Genomic DNA, 19,717 nt, shown 5'->3' on the forward strand with positions numbered 1-19,717 from the left:
GCCCATAGCAACGCGCGGGGGGCGGGACGCCGCTGCAAACCGACCCTGTGATTGGTGCGGGCACCGGAAGCGGAAGTTGTGGCCACCCGGCGCCAAAATAGAACGGTGGTGGTGAAACCGCTCAGGTGAGGTGGGGGCTTTTCCAGTCTCCGTGCCCGTCCGTTACGGAAGGGGTGTGGGGGCAGGGCAGGCAGCAGCGCCTATGGCCCGGGCTGGGAACGTGCATAGCCGGGATTCAGACGAGAAACTCCGAGGTTGTGCGCAGAAGCCTTCAGGGAACAGGGCTAGGCAGAGTCCAAAGTGAGGGCTGCCTCATTCTGCCTGTGATGAAGTGCAGTTGTCCTCCCGAGAGCTTGTGATGTCGGTATCTCCCTTTATGGGTAGAGCTGTCATCTATATTTATAGGTCTATCTCTGTCCATAGGTATCTAGGTCTACGTAGGTCTATAGGTATATCTGGCCTCTTTATCCATATAACTCTATCTCTAGGTCTAGGTAGGCCTTCCTATGCCTAGATAGGGCTCTCGTGTATCTGTTTAGATCTATCTATATGTAGTCTGTCTATGTAGATCTACAATCTATATGTAGATCTGTCTCTATGTGTAGATCTCTAAGTAGACCTATCGTCTATATCAGTGGTCTCCAAACTTTTTTGATTGGACACCCCTATCAGTAAAAATTTTTTAGGCACGCACCCCCAATATATGTATATTTATATAAATATACATATAAATAGAAGTTCTAATATTTTCTTACTGCACCCCAATGGATCATCTTGCACACCCTCTGGGGTGCATGCACCCCATTTTGGAGACCACTGGTCTATATGATTGTAGATACATACCCATAAATATCTATATCCATAGATGTCTATATCTGTGTAGAGCTATCATCTGCGTCTTTCTAGAGCTGTCTCTATCTGTAGACACTGGTATCTGTAGAGCTATCATATATGTCCATGTAGAGCTATCTCTGTCCCTAGACATTGATATCTATATGCGTATATGTAATCTGGTTTTGTTAGTCTGTAAAGGAACATGTCTACCCTGCCTTCTGAAAGTTTTCCAAGTGGGAACTCGAGTCTCCAATAGTCAAAAGCCACTGCTCTGTCATGACATGAAAGGGTGCTGCAGCAGGCTGGCTTTGAAATGATTTATCTGGAGTTCCCGTTTTCCTTAAATGGCAGATCATTTTTAGTTGTTGCCTTGCTGCCATTTGCACCATTCTCTCTGCATTTGTTGAGGGATACACAAGATGTGTGAAAGACTTCTGAAAGACATGTCATCTTCTAATGAAACATGGCAGGAGCAAAGTAGTAGAGAACAGAAGAGCAGTGATTTCCGTTTTTTCAAAGTGGGGTAGCTCTTAGACATGTGGGAAATGATGCTTTAGTATTAGCTCTTCCATCCCCTCAGGAGAAAGCTAAACAGCCAATATGGGCAGGCCCTTTTGACCTGTCATAGTGCAGGTCACATGCAGACTTGGAGAGGTTCTGACTCCAGGCTGACCCTTCTAGTCTGTGGTACAAATGAGAGGTATGTTTTGGGCCTGCAGTCCTCAGCTGCTATAAGCAGGTTGGGCAGCCCTCCACAATCTCATTGTGTTTACCAGACTAAAACCTCTTTCCGTCTCTGACAGTGCAGGCAGTCATGGTACTCCCACCCCTTCTTCTTTAGGGGAGTAAGGATCTTGACTTCTTTTTTTCCACAAGTGAAATAATCCTGATTTTGTTCTTTTAATGCAACAGTTGGCTAAAGAAACCAGGTAATATAATTCTTTATGTATGTATATAACTCTCCATTAACAATCCTTTCCTTTTCTTTTAACCCACAGTTTGACAATTCATTTATATGGCGTGACATGAGCAGTGAATCCAGAGGAAGAGGGTATGGACGAGGAAGAGGCTTTCAAAGCTGGCGAGGAGGAGGAGGAGGATGGCGAGGCAGAGGAAGAGGACAAAAAGGAGACTGGAAGGGAAATGCTGGGAAGGCTGAGTCTGGTGAGTTAATTTTACTCTTATGGTGGAATAAGCAGAGTATTTTTCGGACAGCAGTGCCTATCCATGTACTATTGTGTGCAACAGCTGCTGCTCTTTGCTTACTAGTCCTCTACAGTAATTCAGAATAGTCTGAGGTGCTGCTATACCCGTACTGCTCTAGCTAAACTTACTTTAATACTTTTCAGCCCAGCCTCGATTAATTCAGTCAACATTAGACCCAGTTACTCCATACAAAGGGTGGAAGCTGTATTTCTCTGAAGGTATGGATTTTTAATTCATTTTCTATGGGAAACGATTTCTGTTTATTTTCCTGGAGTTGAGTAAATAGCAAATAGATTAGAAAAATAATTCTCAAACTTTTTACATCAGCAAGTCTCTTTTAATCCTCAGCATTTCTCGCAAGGCATCATGCACTTGTACTCTCAGACTTGTAATTGAAAACACTATATGTGTATGTGTGGGGCTGGTGCAATGTGTAGACCAGCTGTAAACCATTTACTATATCTTTGTTAACTGCTGATGGGTGAGCTGCAAATCACAATTGGGAAACCAGTGGACTGGAAAGTTGAAAAAATAAATGACTTCATTCATAAACCCTTCTAATAACCCAAGGTGCAATAAAGGAAAATATGAATTAAACATGAAAATAATTTCCTCCTTTAAAAAAATGGAGGAGCACAGAAAGAAACTCCCCTCCCTTTCTGTTCTTTCTTCCCCTCTATTTTGTCCTTTGACTGGACCTCTAGTTACTATGAAGTACTTTTTGGAATTTTGCTTTCAACCAGTGACATATGTCAGGTTGCACTTCAAGATCCAATATGTTGGTACCTTTTTAAGTACTATGACAGCTACCAGAGAAAATTTAGGGTGCATGCACAACCTAAAAGTGCTAGATAGTCCTACTCAAGGAGATGCAATGCTGCCCAGCGGTCTCTCTGTTATGAAGAGCAAGTGACTATGTGTTGTCTTTTATTCTTGTCCTGTGTCTAAAATCAGCCTAAATGAATGAGAAATTCCTGTGGGAGGTTTAAGTCTTGGAAACAAATCTGCAAAATGGAAAATGCATTCTGTCTTCATCAGACTCTTGTCAAACCCAAAACCAAAACATTGAACAAGTTCTGCTGACCTAAAACCAGAAGGCTGTTTATGAACCATAATGGAATTTGTAGTCTATTGGAAACTTAGTTATTCACAATGTTATTCACATGCATCACCTGTTGCACTTTTTTGGGTCGTGCCTCATAAGAATCCACTACATAAACTACTTTCTGCCCCTTCAACTCTGAATCACCATATTTATCTAAATCCAAAATAACTTTGGATTTAAGATACCCCCTACTTCCCCCCCCCCAAATTAGATTCTGTATATGAAAACTTACAAATTTGTTATAATTTTCCAAGTGCAGAATCTAATTGGTGAAATGTCATCTTAAATTCATCCCCTGCTACTGTTGTGGCAGGCTAAGCAGAGGTAAAAGGGCCAGACCCCTGCTCTTTGTTTTCCCTGCCTGCACCCGCAACTCCTTCCCCCCGTACCTGTGCCTGTTGCCCCCTTCCCCCCCCACCCCCGATAGTACAGGGGCAGGCAATTTTTTCGTGCAGAGGGTCGCTTACCAAGTTGTGACAAGCTGTCAAGGGCCACAGGGGTAGCCCTGCCCCTTGACAGGTGCCCTGCCCTCTGGTCACCATCTTGGGACCAATGTCCCAGGGCCAGCACTGGTGGGGCCCAGAGCATCTGGGCCCAGGCTGACAGGGGCCTGTGGAGCTGGACTGGGCTGCACCAGCAGGTAGAGGTGGGGAGCTGGCCTGGCTCCATAGAGCCCCTGCCAGCTGGGACCCTGTACCCCTGTGGCCCTACTCTGGGCCCTGCTGGCACTGACCCTGGGACACGGGTACAGGCCCTGTTCCCACACCTGCTCACTCAAGTGCCCCCTCAGCCCTTCAATACAGGCAGGGTGCAGCGTGTAGCTCCAACCCCCTGCTTGCTGTCAGGGAAGGAGCTAGTGCTGAGCACAGGAAAAGCAGCCCTTTCCCCACCCTATGCCCAGAGCTCCCTGCTGCAGCCACCCGCAGCCTGCGCAAGGCTGTCCTGAGTAGGCACACTCTCCCCCAGCATTAGCTAGTCCCCTGCCCTTTGCCACACCTCCCCTTACCTGAGTTTCCCATGCTGGGGAGGCAGGGCTGGGTGGGCCCTGCTGTTGCAGGAGCTCTCCATGGCTTTCCCTGGGTCCTACTGCCCTTGGTTCCTGTCATCTTTGACAGGAACCAAGGACAGATGCAGTTTAATTTTCTAAACTTTTTTAGGGGCCCTGTGGGGCGGATAAAATGGCCCTGTGGGCCGTATCTGCCTGTGAGCCATCTTTTGCCCACCCCTGCTCTATCTGTGCCTAACCCCTGCTTCCTATCCCTTTTCTATGCTTGCTTCCCCATGCCCCCTCTTCTTACCTTTTGCTGCAGCTCTGTTCCTCTGGGGCAGTCCATCAGAAGTGGCAGCTCCTGGCTGGGCTGGGTAGCAGGTGGAGGGACTAGAGCTGGAACAGAAGGTATGGGGAGGAGACAGTTGTGGGAGACAGGGGGTGGGGGGACAGATGCAGGGACTATGGGGCAGGCTGCAGGTTCTCTCACCATGATCTCCTCTTGTATCCCCCTTGCTGCATACTCCCTTCTCCACCAAAAGAGCCATTTCAGCTCTGGCTAGGTGGTGGCTCAGCTCTGGCTTCAGCACTGAGCCCAGGGCCAAAACTAAGCTAAGTTGCCACCTGCTTCAGGCTTGTATTTGAATCCAAGATGAGGACCTTTTCCCTTCATGCTGAATGGGGGAGAGGGGGAGGACCTCATTTTACATTTGAGTAAATACAGTTTTAAAACAAGTTCTCAACTTTTTTAGATGCAAGCCTCATTTTACTCAAGGTACCCCTCCATAACTTTTGTGAATTGATGAGTACCCCATTTCAAAAAACTTATTACAGTGCTGACCTCCTTGTAGGGGGCCAGGCAGGGATGAGACTGAGCCTGCATTTAGCTGCCTATTTTCTCACACGGCGTACCGTTATCCTGGTTGAGAATCACTCTGTTAAAGTATTCCCAAAGTATTCCCTGTGTTAAACTTGTCTCCTTTACTTTGAGGATTGATCCTCATGGCTGAAAGCATGTTATATAGGTCAGAAAAAAAAGGGCTACTGAGGTTTCCTTCCTGTTTCAGACTACAAAAAAACTTAACGAAAAGAAACTATCACCCTTTTTAAGACAGGCGTCCTAGATCTGTTCTTCTTCTGCTGGGAAATAGTGCAGGGTATTGTTATGCAGTAGTCCTTTTGATTATAGCTAAAGTGCATGTATTATAGATTAGCTGGTCTTCACCAGGCCTTACTTTCTCATCTCACACTCCTTTCTCTTTTTCTGTTTATCCTTTAAGGAGTCATTACAGTACTAGTTATGTAGTGATAAGCTCTGAAAAGAATTCCATCCAGTCCTTTAGAGGAACACATCTGTGCATGAGAGAAATATGAAAAAACTGCAGGGGCAAAGCACCATAGAGTTATTTAAGTAGTTGCCTGTATTTATTTATTTTTTCCAGCTAATGTAGTTAATAATATGACGTGGTTTCTACAATAAATTTTGGTTATATAAATAAAGGATATATGATGCTGCTGTTTTTGATTAATTTCTGTGTTAATTACTAATACAACATGTATATACATCTAATCAGCTTATGATGACAGCTCTCCTTTTGTCCAGAAGATTCGAGCATTTCAAAAGTTTTTCACAAGCCGCATTGAACTTTATGACAAGGTAAAAACACACCACTGTTGCTACATTCAACTCTATTAAACTCTTGTATGTTCTTTTATGTATACTAGCAAATTGCCCATCAAGCATGATGGTGGGGGAAGGGGGGGAAAGGCAGGAACAGAGAGGCACCTGTGTTGCCTCGGGTTGGGGTCCGGCTTCCCCCAATTCCCTCGCTTGCCACCTCTGGTTCAGGCCCGCTCCTTCCCTTCCCTATCTGCTGCTTATGGCAGAGGCTCACTCCTCTGCCACCTCCCCACCCCCGTTGCTTCAGGTCCGGTTCCCCTTCCTTCCTGTTTCCCTCCCTCTCTCCCTGTCCTCTTCCCTGCCACTGCCTTTGCCCTGCTGGCTGTTGTTGGAGTGGGGGGCCTGCTCTGACCCCTGGCTCCAAAGAGAAGGACCCTGGGCCTGCTCCAAGGAGCAGGACCTGCTCCACCCCTCAGTCCCTGCTGTCATGGGGGCACTCTGCCATGTGGAGGGTGGGAGTGAGGCCAGTGCTGTGACACCACATGCCACCACCACTTCCAAGGAGCACTGCTGGCCTTGGTCCCCCACTCCATTCTCTCCATTATGGTGGTGCTTTGGTCTCCGCTGTCCCCCTCTGCCTCCAGGGAGCAGGGACCCGGGGTGGGGAGGGGGGGCGGTGAGGCTAGCACCAGCCCCTCAGTCCCTGCTGTCATGGCAGCACCCCACTATACGTCTCTGTCTGTGCAGAGCACTCTGACTGGCTGCCAAGACAACAAATCCGAGTGCAGGTAAAGCATTACAGACAGACAGACTAAGGCTTTTATAATATTAAAATTTCAATTAACGTCTCAAAAATAATGAGTAAAGCTTTTCACATATTTTGTTTTAACCTGAAATGAAATTGTTTCATAACTAAATGTTTTATTAGGATGAAATTGAAAGAAAAGGGAGTATTCTTGTGGATTATAAAGAGCTGATGGACGATAAAGATTTAATTAAGTTGATACCAGATATATCAAATGAATTAAGAGATATGCCTCGGAAAATATTGGACTGCATGGGTCTAGCAATACATCAGGTAAATATGGGTTTCAAATGGGTGTTAAGTAACTACGTCTCAATATTTTCAAGTAGTTATCAAACTGATAAATACTCTTTTAAAAAATGTTGTTATTAAAGAATACTAACAATGAGGTGTTAATTGTTAAGCTGCTTATATTGCAGTGTTAAACTGACTGATTTGGGTTTACTGAGCTAAAAATACATGTGTATCAAGCTTCTTGGGCCAGGAATTTGACCCAACTAATAACTATTATAGTATGATAAGCAGTGTCAGAAGAAAGTCCTATTTCTAAACAGCCTTTTTTTCCCTGATTTATAAAAATGTATTTCTCCATAGAAAAAAAATATTTTTCCTCTCCACCCTTTGTGTACCTTTAAAATCATATTTTTATAATATTTTGGTCTCCTCTAATGCTTCGTGACTGCTGAGCTTGCTATTATTTAACCATTTTGGTGAACTAGATTGATAATGATTCTGTGATGCATGGAGCTACTATTCCCAATGTATATATTATTTACTCATCAAGGAGCAACTAAGTTGCAGATCTTAAAGGATTTGCCCAAGGTGATGCATGAGGTCCATGGCAAAGCAGTGAATAGACCTTGGAATTCCTACTTCTTGTGTTGTAAAGTCCTATATCTTGAAACAAGTAGTTTCTTGCCATGACAGCAAACATGCCAACGGGTATGCTGACATTTAACTGTGCTAATACATACATTTCAGAGGTTACTTTTTATGAAAGCAAAGATGCTCAGCTGGATTTAAAATATGGAAGGAAAATGAATGGTTGTTGAATGGAAAAGTCCAGATCACTAAAATAATCTCCATTTACTTATTTATTAGATGTACATCCCACTCTATCCAAAATGCTCAGAGTGGCTTACAATAAATAAACACCCCACAGAGAGGATTCCACAAACAATACCCACATTGATATTCAGTGAGGCGTTCAGCAGAGTTAGGTAGAGGTTTTATCCTCCAGGATATCATGGCAAAGCTAAGTGACTAATGTGCTATCAAGCAGAATTTTCAGAAAAAGAACATCATGTTAAATGGGACCACTGTAAAAACTTTTCAACTTTTTTGTAACCCATTAGCTTGCAGCTGTCCTTTCCTAGGCTAGCATTTTTTTTTCTATCTAGGTGTTAACTAAAGACCTTGAGAGGCATGCAGCTGAACTGCAGGAGCAAGATGGATTGCCAATTAATGAAGAACCTATAATCAATGTGCCATGTATAAATGCAAGGTTAGTTTCTTTGAAATAAAAGGTGCAGTAAACAAGTGGAGTGCCTCAGTGGTTCTGTACAGCTGTTTGCTACAACTCTGCATACCTCTTGGAATTGGCAAACCCTCCTTTTTGCATAAGTATTAGGAACTTAACCCTGCAAAGTATCTAAGGTTACAATAAGTATAAGGCTGATCCTTTGATAAACACTTTCCTCTGGCTGTGTTCTGATTTACTGCACACATTTTTAATAGATTTTAGTCCTTCATTTAAGAGATAATAAGACTTAAATAAAAATGTTGACATTTCATTTTAGGGTCTACAACTATGACCCATTGACACGACTGAAGAATGTTCGGGCTAATTGCTATGGAAAATATGTTGCTTTGCGTGGTACTGTTGTGCGGGTCAGTAACATTAAGCCTCTCTGCACCAAGATGGCTTTCATATGCAGCACGTGTCTAGGTGTTCAGAGTCTTTCACTGCCAGATGGAAAATATACCCTCCCCACAAAGGTAATATAAAATAACTTTGTCTTAAAATTTTATTGGAAAGAAATAGCAACAATATTTGAAGGAGGATGAAAGGAATAGAAGATTTCTGCAAGTTAAACTAAGTTATTGGTACATTAAAAAAATCATGTGTCCCACTGTTACTCTATATCTTCACTATGTGAATTCTCTTTTAATCATGCCCACTTTAGTTAATAGTTCTAATCTTTACAAGTACAGTTTCTTTAACTATAGCTTTTTTTTCCCTTATGTGGTTTATGAGCTGCATATAGAATGGTACTGATTTTTACCCCCTCCTCCCGGCCTTGGAATCAAATATTGTAATTTAAACTGTGCAGTAAAGAGAACTATTTGACTTAACTCAGACCTGATCATGAATTAATCCTGTTGCAGTGTCCTATTCCTGAATGCCGTGGCCGATCATTCACTGCAGATAGAAGCTCTTCTTTAACAATTACTGTGGACTGGCAGTCTATAAAGTAAGTGGCCTTTTTAAGTAAGTGTGTGTGTATTCAAAAATTCATTTACAAAGGAATTGTTTCACCCAAATGCTGCTACACTTTATCTATTGTCCTTATTCAGTATACTAGGTTAATTCTACAGGTGCACCACTAATACATTGGTTCATATCGGATCAGTACCAATAAAAGGAAAATTGACATTATTGGCAATCTGCTGTTTTTGACCAATGTGGTTGATAATGTTGCCGATTTTAAATGCTGCATCCATGCGTGCAGCTGCTGCGTGTGGCCAGGAATCCAGCCTGGCAGTGTGGAGAGCAGTGTCCGGCGGGTAACTCAGTGCAGGGGAGGGAAAGGGGGCAGATTGAGGTCTCCACAGGGAAGAAGTGGGGTGGGGCAGGGGCAGGTGCTGCCCAGCTGGGGTGGGACTTAGGATGGAGCAGCGGGTGGCTCGTGGGGAATGGGAAGGGGGGCAGCTTCTGCCACGACTTGCACCCCCAGGGAAGGCATGAGGGACATGTGCTTCATAGATTTGCCGCAGTGGCCAACCTGGCCTTGCCCCATGCACAGACCCAGGAGGCACATGTTCCCCATGCCTCCTCCACGGTGCATGTGGCGTGGGAAGCCAGCTCTCCCCTCCCCATCCCCGGATGAGTCGCCCAAGCTGGTTCTGATTAGCCCAACTCTCCAGCCTGTCCAGGTCTGCCTGTATCTGCAGCCTATCTTCAAGCGTGACCACGCTTCCCCATAGTTTGTCCCTTCCCCCCCCAACAGACTTACTGGCTGGACATTGCTCCAAGCTGCCAGGCTGCATATCGGCGATCGGACCAGTATTGACCAGTATGTCTAGTTTATAATTGGCCATCAGTATCAGCCCAAAAAATCTTTATCAGCACACCCCTAGTTAATTCAGATTCTTGGTTACGGCATCATTGTGATGGTCGTGCTGTAAATGTGACGGACAATAAAGCTGTATGAGCAAAGTTGCATTACCCTGTGAACTGTCAGAATTGAAGGTTATATAAATTGTAGCAAATTTTAGGGTTAAGTCTTCACAGTTTAAAGTGGACCCGAATTGGGAAATTATTTATGGACATGTGATTTATTACTGTTCATTAACTTTCTACATCTAATCAATAAGTAAGCATTTCTTAAATTATGAGCTCTCTTTGCACCTCCAGTGGTTTGTGCTGTCTGGAATCGGCAGCACAGGAAGACTTCATCTGTGCAGTCCCACAGGAAGGAAATTGCTGAGGCAATAAAGATACCCCATAATTTGTATTTAGGATCATTTTCCTAAAGAGATCCACTTTCTTTCCTCACTTTTGTTGTATTAGCAATATTTTCTGTATTACAGCAGTGTTTATTCTGAAGAGTTTGTGATGTTCCTTTCCCTTTTTAGCAAACCTTAACTGGATGAACAAACAGAGTAATTTCAGTTTAGAGTCCCAAGACTCCAAGTTAACCTGTGTTGGAGTTTCTCTACAGTCCTGTTTCTTCAGGTTCATGGGATCATAGGAAAGTAGGGCTGGAAGGGACCTCATGAGTTCATCTATTCCAGCTCCCTTCTAAAGGCAGGATCATCCCTAACTAAATCATCTTGGCCAAGTGTCTAATCTGCTCCTGAAAGTTTCCAAGCATGGAGATTCCACAACTTCACTAGGTAAACTGTTTCAGTTTCTGACCACCTTCATAGTCAGAGAGTTCTTCCTAAACTAAAATCTAAATTTCCTCTTCTGCCCCATCTCCATGTTTTTTTTTAAAATCATCTTCAGATATTTGAAGACTTGCCATCAAATCCCTCCTCAGTTTTTTCTTTTCTCCAGACTAAATAATTATACTTCTTTCAGCCTTTCCTTACACATCATACTTCTCAGGCCCCTAATCATTTGTGTTGCTTTGCACTGAACTCTCTTAAACATGTCTACATCTTCCTTCAAGTGTGGAGACCAAAATCAAATGCAATACTCCAAGTGAGGAGGCTTCACCAGTGCTGAATAAAACAGAAAAAATTACTTTTCTTGATTTGCAAGTGATATTCCTGTTAATACAACCCAGGATGCTGTTGCTCTTTTTGCAGTGAGAGCACACTGTTGGCTTATGTTTAAGCTTATGATCCACAGTAACTTTCAGGTCCTTCTCTACCGTATTACAACCTAGCCAGTAATTTTCCAGTCTGCATTTGTGCATGCAATTATTCTGTCCCAAGTGCAGGACTTAGCACTTGGGCCTTGTTGAATCTCCTCTGATTGATTGACGGTAGGCCATATTTACAGTCTACTCAGGTCATTCTGGATCCTAGCTCTACTCTCCAGAGTATTTGCAACTCTACCCAAGTTGGTATCAAACACAGATTTGCTAAGCCTCCACTGAATCCCATCATCCAAATCATTAATGATTATGTTGAACAATACTGGACCCATGGCAGACCCCTGGGAAACTGCATTTGATACCATCTCCCAACTAGACATTGAGCCATGGGTGACTACTTGTTGAGCATGATGATCTAACCAGTTTTGTGTTTACCTTACAGACCTTGGTCTAGTCTGTATTTCCTTAGCTTGTCAAGAAAAATGTCATAAGAACTGGTGTCAAAAGCCTTGCTGAAGTCAATATAAATCAAATCTGCTGCTCTCCCTCCCATCCACAGTGAACATCACCTTTATCATAGAAGTTGGCAGCAGAACTGTTCAGTTACCTACCCAATCTACAGGTGGCGGATAGAGGAATGACAGATAGGGAAGGTTAGCTGTGAAATAAGCAGAGGTAATTCTGATGTTTAAGCAGTTGCTGACCAAGTAGTGACAGCATGACCAGGATGTGGTGGGGTCAGCAAATGGCAATGTTTTCCCTCCTGAAGAGCCACATATATCCTTTCGATGGTGCTCTGACATGGAGAGTACAGATCACGACTATATATAAGCCTGCTTAGCCCACAGCCATAGGTCTACAAGTCCTCAATGGCAGAACAGGCAGAAGAGGATGTTACAATCTCAGCGGCTATAAAGGCAGATGAAGGCTGCAGCAGAATAAAATCTCTAGTTGTCTTGGCTTGCTTACCATTGGATTAAGGTCCTGTTCATATTAAGAACTGTGTGGGAGCTGATGTGCAGCACTTTCCCCATGATAAAAGGTATCATACGCAGGTATATTCCATGAAAACTACTTTCCCAGCACATTTTTCAAGCCTTTTAGCAACCAGCTAGTGATGATGAGAGCAGGATTTTGAGGTATGGAAGCTCCTGGTCATGAACTGGCATGTTACAAGAAGGTCAACTAGCGCTTGGATGAGGACAGGAATATGATTCGACAGCTGTAACTGTGACTGAACAGCTCTCTTTAGAATCCACTCTACTCACCCCACAGGAAGAGGGAGCTAGAAAAGATGCACTCTACCTTCTTTTTGACTAGATAACCATGTCCAATGGGATCGCTTTTACTGCACTCAAAATCAATGAAGGCAAACATTTGGAAACGTGCCCTAGTTGCAGCAGAGCCTGTTAATCCCATATTGGCCTCATCACCCATCTGTGGACCCACAGATAAGAAAGTCATGGAAGACGATCATCCTTGATGGTGAGGGATTGCTAAAAAAGAAGAATCATTCAAGGAAATGAAGTTGATATTCTGCATCCAAATTGTACAGGTCGGTATTTAAAAACTATAAAATAGGTGGTAGCAAAATTTAAGTGTCACTTTTTTTTTTAACATACCACTGTTTTGTATTGTTTTTTTTCTATTGACAAACCTTCTAAAATTATTTTAATCATAGTGCTACAGATTCTTGAGAATAGCACTAGAGGGTGCTGTTAAAACTGTAAAGAAGAGCTCAGAAATCTCTGTCTGTAGTGAATACAGTTCAACATCTTACCCCAAAATGGGTCTGAATTTTGCAGCAAAGGCCTCTTTCTAATTGCATGGCTTATTACACTGGATACAATCTGTTATTGTTGCCTTTGGACATCTCTGAAATGGTCTTGTGATGATCATGACATCAGGACTAAACCCTACTTTTCATATTCCAGGCTGTTGTTACCTCTACCCTGTTAGATGGGTGTAAAACTTAGATGATGCATTGGAAAAACTTAAAAGCTTTGGAATGTTACCATTAGGAATGTGAATGTCTTAGCAAAATCCTCCAAATCAATTGGAAAAAATGGTGAGTTGAATGCCAGTGTTCTGGCTTAAGTAAATACCACCAGCATTGAAGCCATGTTTATATAACACCAGTTCTGTTGGATAGGGCATGTCATAAGGATACCTGACAACTGGCTCTCAAAGCAGGTTCTGTAATCCCAGCTCACCAGTGGTCGCTACTCGGGATGGGCAAAAGAAGAGATTGAAGAACACCTGGAATGCCAATCTGAAGAAATACAATATTAACATGAATACTTGGGGGACTTGAGCACTGAATTGTCCTCAGTGGTGCCATGATATACACCAAGGCACTGATCTTTCTGAGCAAGCTCACCTCACTATCCTTCCTCCCAGAACTTTGCCATGTCTACAGTCAAACGCAGATTTTGGATGGGCCCCCTCAATCATCTGTGGACTCACCGATACTGTCCAAAATTACTGGAAGTGTTCCCTCCTCGTTTCAGGAGACCACATGCTAGATTGCATGCTAACTAGAATGAACAATTCATTTAACTTAGCTTTTTTATATCAATGTATAGGTGAAATAGCCAGCTGTTATGTACGACTCAAATGCTAACATATTTAGGGGTGCTATAACTAAATTCCCATTGAAGTCACTGAATTTCTCTCTTCATGAGGGCTGCAGGATTTTAGGTTCTTAATTTGGAAATATTCTGATGATGATAAATATCTCATTATCTTTCTTTATACCGCATAATCTTTATTATCCTGTGTATTTGCATATTAATTTTGCCAAATCAAAAATCCATAATTAAGTAACAATCCTGAAATGTGTTATTTTTTATGAACTGTTTCCATATTGCTGTCTACAGTATTTACAGGAATTGCATAAACATCCTGAAGTCATTTTAACAAGAATAAAATAGAACATTAGTCAACATTTGTAACTTCTCGAAGTTTTTAATTTATCACCATGGACTTTTCAGTTTTTCTTAGACTGAAGTGAAGATTATTAAATGACTATTGTTCAAAGTGGATGAAAGTTGGATAATACTCCTTTGGAATATAAAAAAAAATAGTAGTAGAGTTTCGGTAGACTACATTGTGAATCTTGTCTTGTATTTCAGTAGTATTTCCAGCTTTAGGCAGGAAGAATATCTAATTTTTGTTAGCATGAAATTGTGTTTTTCAGGAAAACAGATATGGAAAACAAGTGGTTCCTAAAACTTTCCTGTTGGTCTGACTCTTTCTTTGCTTAGTCTTTACCCAAAAAGGAACTTCTTTTTAACAGTAGGACAATTTCAGGAAGCCTTCTTTTTGGGTTAGGAGATGGACATAAAACTGGTCACAATTGATTGTATTGCCAGTATCCGGGGGGCTGTGGGGGGATAAGTGGACCCTCCCTTTGACTCTAGTCCACCCAAATTTTTAAAGCCAACTGCTTGGCAGTAACAGTAGCGTTTCTATTCAGGCAGCAGTGATGGAGTCACTCATTCTAATTCTACTTGATTCCGTCTAAACTCTTCATTCCAGATGTTTTAATGACCCTCTCTCCTTTTTAATGGTCCTGATGCTGTGCTAATCCAACCAGCCTTTCTTCTGCAATGCAGTTGTGTGTTAGCTGCTCCTGGTAAAGTAGCCCCCGTTTCTCGGCCCTGAATACTGTTTTTCATTCTAGGTAAAAATATTAACTCAGGTGTGGAAACTAACTCTGATGCAGACATATGTTTCAGTGAAGCATGGAATACATTATCAGGATGTTCAAGAAGGCTAGAATTTGAGTTATAAATCTGAAAAAAGGAGATTTACACTTAATGGTTAAAGCAGTAAGGAAATAATGTATTTTATTGTTTACATAGTTTGTTGTGTTGTATACATAATATAGCAAATTACTGCACATTCCATTAAAGTTCTAATAGTTTTTCCTTAAGTCTTGCATTGAATAATATAACCCTGGACCCCTAACTTATTAGTAAAGCTTCTAATTTATTTTTAAGTGGAGAAAAATATGTTGTTTGAGGGGAAAAAAAATATATATCATGAGACATCACACCATCTACACCCCGCTTTTCAAAATCCTAGATCTGCCCATGCCAGTATCCCTGTATGCATTACATTCAGAGAGCTGAGAACAGGGAAAGAGAGTTTTTATATGTAAGCTGTTATGTGATTAGATTTCACTGAGTTGTAAAGTGCTATTAGAGTTGACAGTTATATAGCATTAATCAAGTTGTGATTCTTTGGAAATGTTTGGAGCATATGTTTAAGAAAAAGTGAACTGTATATTAAAACCCTGGTCCTGCAAGCACTCAACATTTTTGGAGTTTTCTGACTTTGAAAGCTGGAGACTTTTCTATTTTACATCACTATTTAGGATTATCATTCTGTTACTATCATCTCCTGTCTTATGACATCAGAAATACTGTTTTGAAGCATACTTTTTGAGGACTTTTGATAGAAGAGTTTAAATGGAAACGTTACAGACTGGTGCAATTCTTTATATTTTAGGGTTCAGGAACTCATGTCTGATGATCAGCGAGAAGCAGGTCGAATTCCTCGCACCATAGAATGTGAGCTGGTTCAGGATCTTGTGGACAGTTGTGTTCCAGGAGATATAATCACAATTACGGGAATTGTCAAGGTGTCAAACTCTGAAGAAGGTACAGCACATGTAGTTTAAAGTTTCATTTGCTTGGGAGTTTTTTCCCCTTAACCTCATGTATATCTTGCATGCAATGAAAAAGGATAGTTTTGTTAATTGGTCATTGATTTGGTCTCTCAAAGCGCATCTATTCACTGCTTAGAAAATTACTAAGTGTACATGGGGAAATTGTTGAACAGGTAGGTGCCCTAGTAGTGAAAAGGAGAAAGGAAAAAACTAAGTTAATAAAGTAAATTGTGGGAGCAGCTGCGTATCTCTTGGCACCAATCTGCACTGACTCTCATACAATCTGCAGTGCAGTAGCCCTCTGTGTTGAGGTCTGAATTCCCACAACAGGCTTCCGATATTCCAGTAAGTCATTTGGCTCAAAGTCTACTATACACTGCTAAAGGAAACAAGGCACTGAGATCAAGGCCTGCTTGCCAGGCTTGTGTCTAAAATGGTCTCTTTGAGATTAGCTTTTTGACAGTTTTCATCTTTCATTTCAAGCAGGTTGTTATCAGGGTTAAAATAAATTATGGTTATGGGTACACTTATAACTGTGCAATCTCTTTAATGACTCACTTCTGTGCTTGGGTAAACCTTATGGATCCTCTCTTCTGAAGTTCTCTGGTGATCTGTAATGAAGTGTGTACAAAGAATTCTGATGACCTATCAGTTTTTGAAGGTGTTGTTATAATAGTTCAGTAATTCTTCTGTTAAGGAGGTAGATAGTGTTTCATTCTTTTTAATAGCATTTTTTCTCATCTTCCTTGCTATACAACTTTAACAAGTATTTTAGGAGTAAAATGTAGTATGCATCTATTCAGGCTAAGCTAGCAGTTTTAAAGTCTCATGTAATATCAGGGTTTTTTATCAGTGTCATTTGTGTTTCTAAATAATGAATTTAATTTAATTAAAATAATTATTTTAAAGTAAAATGTAATTAAAGTAAAATTAATCACATATTTCAGATAAGTCCCTGACTGTGTCTCACTGTAAGAAGATGAACCAGCATTTTAAAAGTAAAGGAAGCTCATCGTGTCATTTTTCTGGCTTTGTATCAGGCTTTGAAAAAATAAGTTGTACAAATACAAATAGCAGTATATTGTCCTAGAACTACATCGTCCTGCAATCTAGGAACTGTGATTGGACTTTAGCTCATATTTTTAATTAAAGTGTTTAGCAGTTTGAGCATGTGGTGTTTAATATTTCTGAACTAAATTAATTGCCTTCCTACTTTTGACTGTCTTTATCATTTAATAGGAGCCTCTAGAAATAAGAATGATAAGTGTATGTTCTTGTTGTACATTGAGGCAAATTCTGTCAGCAACAGTAAAGGACAAAAAATTAAAAAATGTGAAGATGAGACTGATCACAGAGCATTCCTGGAATTTTCACTAAAAGATCTTTATGCTGTTCGAGAGATTCAAGCCGAAGAAAATCTGTTCAAGCTGATTGTCAAGTAAGTTGTTTCTTAGTTTTAGCAGTGTAGACCTTACCATTGCAGCTTTTGTCTTTCAAGTCTGGTGTATTATTTGTTCGGCTTCTTCTTGACTGACTTAAACAGTCAGTATTGGCCTCATCTCTTAATGAAGTATTCCCTTGTAAGTTAATATAAGCATGATGCCTGGGTAGGAGGTGAGGTTAGTTAAGCAGATGTTTGCAGTTGTACCCAGTTGTTGAATTTTCACCCCAACTGTGTGTATTCTTCAGCAGGGCAGTATATGTACTTGTGCTCACACATACTTCTGTGATGTTTTTCTTCTCAGTCTCTTCTTTTTTCAGTCCCTAAAGTTTTTTGCATTATTATTTTTTTAATGTGTGAAACCATTCTACTTGCAGCTTGTGTTGTGCACTGTTCTGTTATGTTCTGTAGTCTGCCTGTGGCATCCCAGCACTACTGGAGGAACTGAGATGTGAGACTAAAGCAGTGGACATGAAGCAGATAATGCAGGGCCAGAAGGTAGTCCTGGAGGATTCCAGGACACTACAGCTAAGCTCTGTGGAATCCATGACCACTTCAAATGGCAGCAAAGTTGAGCAGGAGGTTTATGCTGATTAGAAGTAGTTATGCTGCAAAGATAAGAGAGGATAGAGCAACTGGTGTGTAACTAGTTCTTTTTTTTTATGTGTGTACAGGCTGAAGTGAGTACAGCTCATTTAATGATAAGTAGAATTGACTGTCCAAAAAGTTCAAGGAGTTTGATACTGTATTTTTATGAAGTCTTGGTTTTGATGTGATTTAATATGAAAAAATGAACTTCTGTACCTGTTTGATAATTGAGACAGAGTAAATGATTCTGTAGTGGTAATATGAGATCCGTATTAATCACATTTTAATGTCTTGGGTTTTTCAGCTCACTTTGTCCTACTATATATGGCCATGAAGTAAGTAATTTTTACAGTTCAGCTTTTCATTCTGATTTCAAACTTATTTACAACTTGGTTACAGTGAACTCCCAAGGGATGGTTTGGTTTTTGTTTTGTTTTGTTTTTTTTTTAAAGCTTAGCAATGTGGAAAAAACTGATACCTTCTCCCCCATCCCGTCCCACCCCAGCTGCCAGCTAGTGTTTGGATTCACTGTTCCTTTTTCCGTGTCAGTTCACAAAGAGAAATCCCAGAAAAGAACCTAGGTAGGGAATGGTGCAAGGGTGGCAGCTCTCGTTCCTTTTCAACCTTTTCTTGCACTATACAATCTCTCCCTTCTACATGGTTCAGTTGAACACAGCTAGCTCTGGGAAGCATTTATTACCAATGGTTTCTGTTGCCTAATTCTGACTAGTGTCTGTATTTACCATTCTAGATTGTAAAGGCAGGTTTGGTGCTGGCATTGTTTGGAGGATGCCAAAAATATGTTGATGACAAAAACAGAATTCCAGTGCGAGGAGACCCACATGTTCTGGTGGTTGGCGATCCAGGATTGGGAAAGAGTCAGATGTTGCAAGTATGGGTTAATTTATCGTGATGGAGGGTGGATGCATGCTTGTTGCTTTGTCTCTAACTCCTTGCATTGAGTGTTTCTTTGCACGTGCAACCCTGTGGTCCACTGCAGAAGCAGCCGGAGTGCGGAATGCTGCCCTGGGGCTGAAGGATTACTTTGGACTTAGATGGGATCACAATCCCCACACCATCTATCCCAGACTCTTAACTGTGCAGGGGAGATAGCTGTTCTCTGGGGTTACTAGGACTCTGATACCTCCCCTCTTTTATGCGGCCTCAAGGGGATAAACTGTAAAGAGGAGGCAGCTGGAGACTTCAACTTGTAGCAGCAGCTACAGAAGCAGCCCAAAGCAGTGATTCAAGGACATTGAGAGGCGTCTACATTTGTCACTGGATTTTCTCTTCCCTGTTCTGCTTTGGCTAGTTTGCATTAAGTCAGAAGTGTCAAACTCGCCCTAGGCTAAATATAGATGAGGAGGAAAGCGGGGAGGGTCTTGTAGGTCGTATTCAAAGGTCTAGGGGCAGCAGGTCTGGGGCCAAAGATGGGGATTGGGTAGTGGCTGTGGCATGGGTCCAACAGTGGTGCAAGTCCAGGGGCAGTAGTGGGGTTGGACAGTAGCAGGCAAGCAACAGCAGTATCTGCACAGCCCTAGCGCACTTCCATAATTCTGATGAGTTTTGCTGTAGGCAGTAACCCAGCCCCAACTTCTGGGCTCCTACCAAACTACCAGAGGGCCTAATGAAACGGTCCATGGACCAGATGTTTGATACTGTCTCTCTTAAGTAGCTACAGTTCTGTTTCACTCCCTCGCTGCCCCTCTTATCCTCTTTACTGCCCTGTCCCCCTTGTATACCTCTCCCACTCTTAACAGTTAAGTAAGCCCACAGAAAAAAATCTTGTATGTTGTACCTCTTCCCTGTCTTTTGTCTGCTTAATAGTTTCATAGTTTCTAGGGTCGGAAGGGACCTGAGTAGATCATCTAGTCCGACCCCCTGCCATGGCAGGAAAGAGTACTGGG

At 41.9% G+C, this 19,717-nt stretch overlaps 1 protein-coding gene across 4 annotated transcripts in view; it reads left to right on the top strand.

Annotated features, from left to right (window-relative positions):
* Nucleotides 1-22: 22 nt before the first annotated feature.
* The window catches only part of MCM8 (minichromosome maintenance 8 homologous recombination repair factor), a 33,202-nt gene continuing 13,507 nt past the window's right edge, over nucleotides 23-19,717 (top strand). Inside the window, exons 1-12 of one of the 4 annotated variants that reach the window (XM_019549074.1) lie at nucleotides 23-125; nucleotides 1,833-1,998; nucleotides 2,184-2,258; nucleotides 5,708-5,790; nucleotides 6,683-6,832; nucleotides 7,960-8,063; nucleotides 8,359-8,557; nucleotides 8,948-9,033; nucleotides 15,622-15,773; nucleotides 17,021-17,219; nucleotides 18,115-18,145; nucleotides 18,562-18,702. In XM_019549074.1, the coding sequence (XP_019404619.1) occupies nucleotides 1,860-1,998; nucleotides 2,184-2,258; nucleotides 5,708-5,790; nucleotides 6,683-6,832; nucleotides 7,960-8,063; nucleotides 8,359-8,557; nucleotides 8,948-9,033; nucleotides 15,622-15,773; nucleotides 17,021-17,219; nucleotides 18,115-18,145; nucleotides 18,562-18,702 (1,359 nt within the window). In that variant the 5' untranslated portion in view covers nucleotides 23-125; nucleotides 1,833-1,859. Of the gene's footprint in view, nucleotides 131-472; nucleotides 495-1,702; nucleotides 1,764-1,832; nucleotides 1,999-2,183; nucleotides 2,259-5,707; nucleotides 5,791-6,682; nucleotides 6,833-7,959; nucleotides 8,064-8,358; nucleotides 8,558-8,947; nucleotides 9,034-15,621; nucleotides 15,774-17,020; nucleotides 17,220-18,114; nucleotides 18,146-18,561; nucleotides 18,703-19,717 lie in introns of those variants that run through there. The other 3 variants (XM_019549073.1, XM_019549076.1, XM_019549075.1) reach the window with 3 other exon arrangements.

This window comes from Crocodylus porosus, unplaced genomic scaffold (genome assembly GCF_001723895.1).
Source record: "Crocodylus porosus isolate Cpor-Errol unplaced genomic scaffold, CroPor_comp1, whole genome shotgun sequence".
Classification (NCBI taxonomy): Eukaryota; Metazoa; Chordata; order Crocodylia; family Crocodylidae; genus Crocodylus; species Crocodylus porosus.